This window comes from Corvus brachyrhynchos, unplaced genomic scaffold (assembly GCF_000691975.1).
Source record: "Corvus brachyrhynchos isolate BGI_N302 unplaced genomic scaffold, ASM69197v1 scaffold136, whole genome shotgun sequence".
NCBI classification, from domain to species: Eukaryota; Metazoa; Chordata; class Aves; order Passeriformes; family Corvidae; genus Corvus; species Corvus brachyrhynchos.
In genome coordinates, this window is record NW_008239080.1 from 1,448,860 (window position 1) to 1,459,547 (window position 10,688).

Below are 10,688 nucleotides of genomic sequence, written 5' to 3' on the forward strand. Positions count from 1 at the left end.
TAGTGTGTGTTCTGAATTGAGTCGGTGGTCTTGAATTGGTCCTAAAAAAGATGAAGTAACTCATCTTCCTCATTTTGACCTTTTTGCCTTTCTGGACTTTAACAATCCTAATTACTTTAGTGACCTCTAAGTTTACTCTTGTGTGACTTTTGGACAGGTTCCCACAAAGGGAGGAAATTGGTGATTGTCCTTGCTCTCTACACCAACTTATCAATGTTTCTATTCCTCGTTCTAAGCACAGCTAAGCAAACATACAAATGACAGATCATCAGTTATTTGGTAATCAGTTTTTAACATCTTAAAACCCATTTCAGGTCCAGCTCTCTTAACTACTTTAATTAACTCTGGCTGAGCCCAAATTCCTTCCTATTCTAACTAATTTCAACACAGCTAGCCTATAACTAAAATCTTTATGTTTCTTCTAAATCTATGTTTCAGATGAGTCCTGGGGTCAGTGGGATGGGTCAGGGCTTTCCTCACCATAGTCAGATGACTTACCTTGGTTGTATTAAAGCCTGGGTAGGACTTAGCTTTGAAATCTCAAAGAAATCTTCCTGGTAAGTATTCAAGATATGGGATTAGTGAGAGTCTTAGGTATTTATGAAAAAGATTAAAAGCAATAGAAGTGTTTCAGAAGTTCCCCTAGATGAACTGCAAATGTTTCAAACTTCCAACCTTCCAATACTTAAAAAATTTAGGCAAATATTCAAATATCTGATAAAAAAAGAATGACCTAGCCTTGTATTCTTAAAACAACTAAAGCAGTTAATAATAGTGTGAGTACACAAGGAAGGCAGGACTGGAATGCTTTCTCACAGAGTTAAGATAAAAAACTAAATTAAATAAAAATCTCTGATGGCTTATATGCCTAAAAATTTTAAGCGGATAGGAAATGGTTCAGGAATAAATCTGAATTTTGGGCTTGAAATATGTTTCCATGTTAATTCTTTCTTTGCTCATTTACCTGAACCTGAATTTATAATTGCTTGATTCCCTTCCATAAATCAGTGGAATTGGAAACAACTATGTTAAAAATAATTTCCAGAAATAATTTGAGTGCTTATACAGCTATCAGCTGTTCAATAAAGTTACGGAGTCCATCACTCTTCACTTGACAGTGAGATGGAGGAATAGCTTCTCTACAATTGTTTATTTAAATATCATGCTAAATTTGCCATGGCTTCCAAATATTTAGCATTTTAAGTTGTTGACTTCAGAAGGGTTTTGCCTATATAAGGATTAGAGGAAAGAACTGTGTTCTGAAACACACTGAAACCACTAAAGAATCATTACTGTTGGAGTAACTGAGATGAGAATGTGTCTCTGCTTTACTTGTAGAATTATAAATTTTACACAGCAACAGTCCCCAACAGAGTACCTTTCTGGTGGTGGGTCATGCTTCAACCTGTTGAGTCATGTTACTGACACTGAGTCTTCAGTCTAAAGGCAGCAGTTCTTCTGATTGGTTGCTAACATTTTTAAAAAATGTACATAATTACCCATGTTTGTGCACTGACTTTTATCTTTAGTTTGATATACATTTCTTATAATTTAGTTTTCTCTTAACAATTTCAGAAGCTCTTACATTATTTCTCTTTGCATATCTCTTGAAAAAGTGATTTCTTTCCTATATTAATGTCTGAAAAAAGAAGGAGAGCCCATATAATGTCTTGAAAAGTACTAAGTCTATAGCTAAATGTGGTGCAAAGAATTCATTTGCCAATCTGGTATAAACAATCTTCTAATCAAAAAGAAATTTACATACTAGGGTTTTTTTGTTTCTTTTGTTGTTTTGGTTTTTTGGAAGTACAGTTTTGTCAGCTGAGGTGGGATGAGAATGTGTGTGATAGTTTAACCAGTATTGCCATGACAGCAAAACTCTGTGCAGAGAAAGATTGAAAACCTCTTCACAGAGGATCTGGAATTAGTACTGCTTCTTTTAGGCTTGGTGTATCAGATCCCGTGGAGTCATTCAACTTAACAGAGAAAGTTGAATGTCACAAGGAGGCTTTTTAAAGATTGCCTAACAATACTGCCTTCAGTGTGATAGTAGAAAAACCAGCTCTTCTGCAAGAACAAATGAGATTCAGCAGCTGAAGAGATAAATGACCTAGCTGAGCTAAGGTTTTAGCAGTAAAGGAGGTTGAATTACTTTTAAAAGAGATATTATAGAGGAAGGACACAAAGGGTGATAAAAGATGTGCTGAACTGGATCAGAAGCTTAGTAAGACTGAAGGTATGTCTGGATAGGGAGAAGAAATATCTTCCTGTAGCAGAAAAGAATATATATGCTTATTGTGTAGGCCAGAAACCTAACACAAGGAGGGATAGAGGACAGTAAAAACTGCAAAGTGCTCAGAACCCAGGGAAAGCTACAATATCCACACGTTAACATTTGCATTTGAGATGGCAAGATACAAACTGAAAATAAATGATGACAGACCACAAGGAGTTAGATAAAATCCTATCAAGCAAAACCAGCTGGGGCAGCTACTTCATTCTCAGTCAAAAGGAACACAATTCAGAGCAAATCACAGGCAGATTAAAGATACTGGCAAAGAACCCACTCTTCCAACTTTGTAAGTCCCCACACCTTATATAATGAGCTAAACTTTCCAGCTGAACATTCCCCCTCCTTATACCCTAGCTCTCAGGTGTATGCAAGGGCTCGCGGGAAAAGGAGGAACACCGACAGTGCGGGTACTTTATTTGTAAGGTGAAGCTGCTGCTGCCGCTGCCAGGCTCGCTCTGTCCTCGCTGAAATCTGCTGAGGCTATGCCGCTGCCTGCTGGAACACAGCTGCACTACAGCTTGCAACACCGCAAACTGGAGAGATTGCTTCTGGAAGTACTCTTTTTCTAATAGTCATCAAGCTTACAAAATAAGAGCTAACTTACTCCATTTCTCTGTTTCCCACCCCATCCCCCATAGCCTAAGTCCTGAGATTCACTAATGCTAAATATCTGCTGAGATAGGATTGATCTGCCACTCAAAAATAATCTTTGTTCAAAATGTCTACTTGTTTGAGAAGTTATTCCAATGAAATCTGGGACAAAATAGCTCTGCATATCTTCATGCTTAAGAAATTTATTCAAAGTTATTAATAAATATGGTAGACGGCAAATAATGTATTGATGTCAACTGGATATGACACTAGAGTTTCATGATCCATAGAATACAGAAAGGCCTATTTCTTAAATATTGTACTAGATTCAGTGATACATTTGAAACAAAAAATGACATTGCTGTTTTGCAGAGTGACACAGCCAGTGCTATCTGTGTTTCTAAAGCTCACCTTGCAGGAGTTGCTAACATACAAGATGTTCTATATGTGGCAGATCTGTTCCCTTCTGCTTGTAGCCTTGTGGTTGAGTGTCACAGGACATAATACACTTTGAGTGTGGGTTCTCACCACGTGTATATCGGTCAACGAATGATTTGTTGAATGATTTCTGCTGAAGTGATAACTAATACCTTAACAAAATGGTTATTGGCAGGCTGAACAAGAAAATGTGTTTGAAAAATACATTCTTGTGCCTTCTAAATCAAATCAGATCTGCACTTTCTCCCTGGTCACTGTAAAGTCATACTATGTTGACTGATTTTGTAAATCTAACAGTGGGAAATAGGATAATTGTAGGAGGTACTTTCTATATCTGAAGTAGGAGTTTGTTGTTGTTCCATCCATTACTCTTAGGAAGGGTTATCATAAAAACTGTAAAACATTGGAAGAACCCACACTTCTGAACCAGTTCTTTTGCCATTAGTAACACCCTGCTTTGGGGCTCAGCATGCAGAGGAGCATTGATAAAAGAATGGTTGAGATATAATTCTACTGAGTAATGGCTTCTCATTACTCTGTGGTGATATGTGGAGCTTTTCAGAGCTAATACAGAACAAATGTACTGTATTTTAATCCTACACAGTGCCATATATTCCAACGGATTGCCTGATGAATATTCCTTTCTAACTACTTTTCGGATGACTGGGGCCACACTTCAGAAATATTGGACTATTTGGCAGATTCAGGATTCTTCAGGAAAAGAACAAGTTGGAGTGAATCTCAATGGTCAAGTGAAAAGTGTTGAGTTTTCTTATAAAGGAGCAGATGGAAGACACCAAACGGCATCATTTTTGCATCTGCCTTTCTTGTTTGACTCCCAATGGCACAAGCTTATGATAATCGTGGAAGCAAACAGTGTCACACTTTTTATTGACTGTATTAAAATAGAATCCTTAAACATAAAACCAAAAGGGAAAATCAACACTGATGGCTTTGCTGTGCTTGGAAAACTTAAAAATAATCCTCAAATTTCAGTTCCGGTAAGTTCCAAAATCTTTTATTTCTGCAAAAATTGTTTTACATTAAATGTGGGGTTTTGTTTTGTGAAATGCATGTTTAAATTATTTCTGAAAGCAGAAATGGCAGAAAATAACAACTCCTTGGCAGGTAAGTACTAGCTGTGCTTTTTAAATTTTGCACATATATATTTATACCTTGCAAATTAAGAGATGACCCAGGTTATGTCTAAGTTTCAATAATGAAAATTCTTAGACATCCTTGTATTTGTTACAACAACTTTGAAATAAAAGATTGAAGTGAGACATAATTTTAAAGTATATCTCACACTGTTTGCAAAAAAACATGGACAAAGGTTAACCAGTGTTGTGTAAACCTGAAAGGGAAAACATTGCAAAAAGAAACCAAAACCATATCATGTTTCATCACCTCTGTATGTTTAGTTACTGTATTACATTTCAGTTTTAATTGAGAATGCCAGCAGAAAGCTGCCCCATGCGTCTGTAGGGATCTATCCAGCATGCTGTTATAGATGTGGATTAGGAAATTTCAATAGCTGAAGTTATACTAATTCTGTTGAAAACAAGAGTTGGTCTTTGAAAATGTCATTCAAAAATAATCCACTGGAGCTGATAATGTGACTATTAGCATAATACAAATTAGCATATGTATCTTAGCTTTGCTAACTCTGAGGAATACTGATGGATGAATGGATAGGTGGGATGATGAAAACATTACACATTACACATATCCTATGCATGTTACTAGGGTGAAAAAAATCCTATGCCAATACTGTTTTCCTCCTTGGAAAGATACTTAGATTAAAGGCAGAGAAAGCTATAGGTATTAATGCAATAGTTTTACAGCACCTGGCATACAATGCTAGAGCAAACCGTGCCCTCAAGTTAGACACAGAGTCATCCCTTTAAAAATGAGAGCGTTCCTGTTGCCTGTTGAAGTAGTGATTCCAAATGGCAGCTGAGAAATGAGGAGAGAGATGTGGTATCAAGGCCTTCTGCTGGTACTCTGGCTGACCTTCGGCAAGGATTAAAGAAGTGAGGAAAAGAAGAAGAGCAATGTGGAATCTTATCCTCTTTCCTCCCCAGCCTCTGTTTTGCAGAGACTTGCTCTTTTCAGCAAGGTATACAAACGAGCAACATTGATCACCCAGGGCTCTTCAGGCATCTGGTGGGGAAAAGTGTCTGCCATTAAGTTCTGCCTTGCCTGTGTTTAAGACTGTACATCATTAGGCACCAGTGTGGAGCTATGTTAACTTCAGGACAACCTCCTTTAAGGATGAAAGAACAAAATGGAATTAAATAATTTTTACAATTCACCATTTGTTATGCAAAATACTTGTTTATAACTTTAGCATGTTTCTGGGAAGATTCAGTCATATGAATGTATTTTATGAAAAAAAGTTAAATCTTTGCATGAGTTAGGCCTTAAAACAGGGGTATGATGCACACTTCTTGACAAAAAGAATAATGAAGCCCTGGAACAAATTATCAGGGAAGACAGAAAGTAAGCATGACACTATATTCTTAAACTGAGTTTGTATGTCTAAAAATACACTTTATTTTTAGACAGAACTGACTTAGGACGCACTAGATTGAGTTGCATTGCCTGTGCTGGGAAGCCCAAAATGACAATGGGAGTCGTTCAACCTGATATTACAAAAATGTAGATTTATGAACCCCATATCCTCTGAAATGATGATAAAGGAATTACATAGTCAGATGGACTAGTAATTTTAAAATGTCTACTTATATTGCAGAAGTTTCTGTTTTAGCCTGTGTATTTTATTCAGCTTTAAATTGACTAAAAAAATCTGTGTTTTGGGATATTCTAGTAAGTTGCTTGATTATAAGCTTAAATATCTCAACAGTCTTGCTTATTTAATATGCCCTAGGCACAGCTTTTGATTTACTCCCAGGCGTTGTTAAAGTGTATTACTTCCAGTTGTAGAATTTTAAAAGGACATCAATTATGTGTTTCCTATTCTTTTTTGTAGCATTCTGTGAGGGCCCTATTTATTTTGCAGAATAGGTCAACTTCTCATAGGTGCACTGTAATACAAATAATTTTAAAAGGGATTCTTTATTGCTTGTTATTACTATGATTGCCTAGGAGAATAATAGATACTGTTCCATTAGAAACTGCATCTTGCCTTTCGGCCTTTACAAAGATTTATTCCAGGATTTCTGGAATGCTTTATGGAGGGCAAATTTTTATACAGATTCAAAGCTGCATTTTATCTTTTCTTTTTTAGATAAAAGTATCTAATATTTTTATATTTTTATCTAAAAGTAATTAGTACGATCCATTATAAATGCTAAGCAATATGAGATACAGCATCGTTTCAAAGCTGAAAAGGAACTTACTTCCTAGCTTACATGTTTTTTATAGGAAGGTAAGGGAATTAATTTCTTACTGCTCAAATTATAACTTCTGTGAGATGATATAATTGCCTTATTTCCTGTGATTTCAGAGGCATTACCATGGTTTTCTCATATTAGACACTAAACATTTTGCTAGATGTGACTCAGGGTCATTATTTAGTTGACATTTAATGCTGCTAACTAGCTCAGGGAAGCTACGTGACTTGTAACATCTAAGAGGAAGCTGCTTGTCAATATTTGTTTAACAGGGATTAATTTACACTATAGAACAGATTGTGTCTGTGTACTGTAAAAAGTCACATCTTGGTTTTTTTCACCCCATGAAATCTCACATTCAGAAGGCTGAACCCTCGCTATGGAAAAACAAATAACACCAGAATTGACTGTAATGTTCAAAGGCTTTGAAAAAAGGTGCAAGGAAAATGAAGCTCTAAAAACCTATTTCAGAGATGTTGAAAAATGGATAAAACATGTTTAAAATAGCTCCGGAATGAGAAGCATTTAAATATACGTAGTTTATTCTTGGTCACTTAACAAATGTACAAACAGTTGATAGCAGACCTCTCTTAGAAGAAACACAGATATCCTTGACAAAGCATTATAAAAAATCTCCAAGTGAAAAATTGCTTAGTTGAGTTGTACTTCCCCAGGAGGGATAACTTCCCCTGAATAATCACCAAGCCAGCAAGAGCCCAGTGGGGTACAAGGAGCCAGATCTCCCAGGGGAGACCTACAACTGTGCTCTGAGGGTCATGGTTTTCCTTAAAGCCTGTGATACTGCTAAACGCATCCCCGTGACTAATTTTATACTGAAAATGCTACCCCACATATTTAGGTCTCATCTGCATCTTACTTAACCTTCACCTCTCTCAACTAAAGCACTAATAAGAAAACTGAATTATGTGGTTGATATCGAGAGGTGCGAAGCTTGTGGGCATTTGCAGGAATTTTTGTAGAACTTAAGAGGACAAAACAGTGAACAGACAGACACAGTTAATTATATCTGTGCTGGCTAAGAAATTAAGATGAAACAGAAATCCTGTAGGAAACCTGCAAAATGTATGTCAGGAATATTGACCAGTGGGTCTTAAACATTCATTGTAGTTTAACTCCAGGTAGCAGCTAAGCCCCACACAGCCACTTGCCCACTCTACCCCATGGTGGGATGAGGATTGGAAAAATAAAAGTAAGGAAACTTGTGGATCAAGATAAAGACACTTTAATAGGTAAAGCTCAAGCTACGCACACAAGAAAAGCAAAACAAGGAATTAATTCACCACTTTCCTATGGCAGGCAGGTGTTCAGCCATCTTCAGGAAAGCAGGGCTCCATCACATGTAACAGTGACTTGGGAAGACAAACACTATCACTTCAAACTCCCCCCTCCCCTTTCCTTCTATTCTCAATTCTGCGCATGACACTGTATGGTTTGGGATATCACTTTAGTCAGTTGGGATCACCTGTCCTGGCTGTGTCCCCTCCCAAGTCCTTGTGCACTCCCCAGCTGGTGGGGTGAGGTCAGGAGCAGAAAAGGCCTTGACTCTGTCCGAGCACTGCTCAACAATAACTAAAAGATCCCTGTGCTATCAACACTGCTCCCAGCACAAATCCAGAACACAGCCCCATACCAGCTACTGTGAAGAAAATTAGCTCTACCCCAGGCAAAACCAGCACACCACCTTTGGGTTTAAAAGGTTATATGTCAATATCTTTGCTTATGATTACCGCCCAAATTATCTGAGGTTCATTTCTGTTAACTTTGTGCCTGTACTTAGTCCTTAATAACACTGCATATTGATATCAATAGAATACCTACATGAGACATCTTCAAAATAGTGGCATCCTTTAAATCAGCTTAACATAATCAACAAGATCATTGTGACACACTGGCATGGGAAAAGATAACCTTGACATCAAATCTAGAACATTATTTCCCCTTCTCTCACCTCTCCTAAATCAGTGGGAAGCCAGTGACACCTTTTACTGCCTTGCCAACAGAAGAGTTTTATTTTTCATTTTTAAAAAGTCAGGTTTCATATCAGCTTTTGTTTTATATAGCCTCAAGACAGATAGTGTTAACTTTCTCCTTTTCATAGCTGGTACAGTGCTGTATTTTGGATTTAGTGTGAGAATAATGTTGACAACTTACTCCTGTTTTGGCTGTTGCTATTGTATGGCTGCCTTATAATATTAAATTAGTATTAGTTTTTTTATATGTATATTATGGCACTTAATTGGCTATTATTATGAAGGTTTGAAAATGAGAAGTGGATAAAGGAGGGGAAGAATTGACTCACAGATGGTGGTGTCAGATAACAGGTAAAAGAAACAAGGGTACCACTTCTGTTGTGCTCCAGTGTCAGCACTCTGGAAACTGTGGTGACTGCAAAGCAAACAGAACAGCAGAGATGTGATAGAGAGGATTTCAGGAGTGGCAGCGCTGAAGTGAGGAAGGTGAAAGCCAAAAAGAAAAAGTAGCAACTTTTCAACTTTTGGATATGTGGCGTCTTGCAGAGATTTTAAAGGACTTCAGATTCAAAGCATTTAGTAGTTCTAGCAGTCAGTAAGCAAACAAGTCAATTTAAGGATGGTGGCCAGTCTGCCTCCTGTATCAGTTATGCGTTGGGACCGAAGAGCACAATGAGGTATCCCATAGAAGGCAGCCAGGAAGCACCAAGATATCATTTTGTGAGAGTGGTGGTGGGGAGCTTCTTTAGTCCATGGAATAAGGAGAAAGGCTTAGGGAGGCAAAGAAATGAGAACTGAAAGACTCTGGACACTCACTCCTATTTTCTGCTTCTCAGGAAAAACCAGAACCCTGATTTATATTGTAACAAGAAAAAAAAAAACCAACCCTCCAAAACTTTCTTTTCCCCCAACTCCTTAGCCATCCATAATAAAAAGAAAGGAATAGAAGCCTCTGAATGTTATCATCAAACTGAAAAATCTCTGGATAAACCACTCAGTGGTACAAAAGCCAGGCTGATGCAATGTGTAATGTGAAGGAAAAACAACACAAGACTTTAAAACTGAGATACAATAAATACACACAATTTAATATGCTTTTGGTACTTAAAATTCCACGTGATGCATTATATATCAATGGATATACTTCTGAAGTTCTATGTTCAATTTGGTAACTTTCAGCAGCCGGGTTGTTTTCTGACCTATATAGCACATCAAGCGAGTTGTGGTGGCAGCTTCTGAAAAGGAGTTTACCTTAATCTTGTGTTGTTTCCCAGTACCAAATAGTAAAGTTTGAAGAAGATGTGAAATTTCACAGTAGTATATTACTCAGTTGCAATCTGTCACTAGTGTGCGTGCGAACCTGTAGGGGAAAAACTTTTTGTATGTCTAATGAAACAACAATACAGGGTGTGGAAAAATGACAGCGCTTATAAAGAATATGTAAAAAATGACACCCAACGAATCTGTCTTTCTCTTTAAATCCCTCGGCCGGTTTATGCCCTCTCTTTAAGAGACCTCCACAGTTAGGGGTGGGGGAGTGCAGGACGAAGACTGCTCCACCTGTAGCTATTGACATTAAATACCTAGCGTTTAACCCTCTCCGTAGAGTGCCAGTATTCCTCCTCTTACACTCTTGGCCAGAGTGACCCCCTGACCCGAATTCACATGATCTTTATCTCCTTTGCCAGTTCGAGATCCAGTGGATGGTGATTCACTGCGACCCCCTGCGACCCCAGCGCGAAGGCTGCGGCGAGCTGCCGGCTCGGGTGAGCGCCCTGCCCTGCCCTGCCCTGTGCTGCCCTGTCCACCGCTGCAGCCCACGAGAGTCTTGTTTTTTCTCCCCCCTCCTGGCCGGAGATACTCTTTTTTACCATACCTGCCTGGTATTCTGTGCTTTTAGAAATCCACCCCCCCAGAGCAGCACGAGCAGCCGCAGCCTCATTTTAACCCTTCCGTGCCTTGCTTTCTGCCTCGCCCCTGGCGGGCTGCTCGGCTGGGACCCCTGCGGGCGCTGTGCCT

General features: G+C 38.3%; 1 protein-coding gene across 1 annotated transcript in view; it reads left to right on the forward strand.

Moving 5' to 3' along the window:
• The window catches only part of COL9A1 (collagen type IX alpha 1 chain), a 66,780-nt gene that overhangs the window by 5,909 nt on the left and 50,183 nt on the right, over positions 1 to 10,688 (forward strand). Inside the window, exons 5-6 of the mRNA XM_008637620.2 lie at positions 3,927 to 4,323; positions 10,358 to 10,435. Of these exons, the coding sequence (XP_008635842.1) occupies positions 3,927 to 4,323; positions 10,358 to 10,435 (475 nt within the window). The remainder of the gene's footprint in view (positions 1 to 3,926; positions 4,324 to 10,357; positions 10,436 to 10,688) is intronic.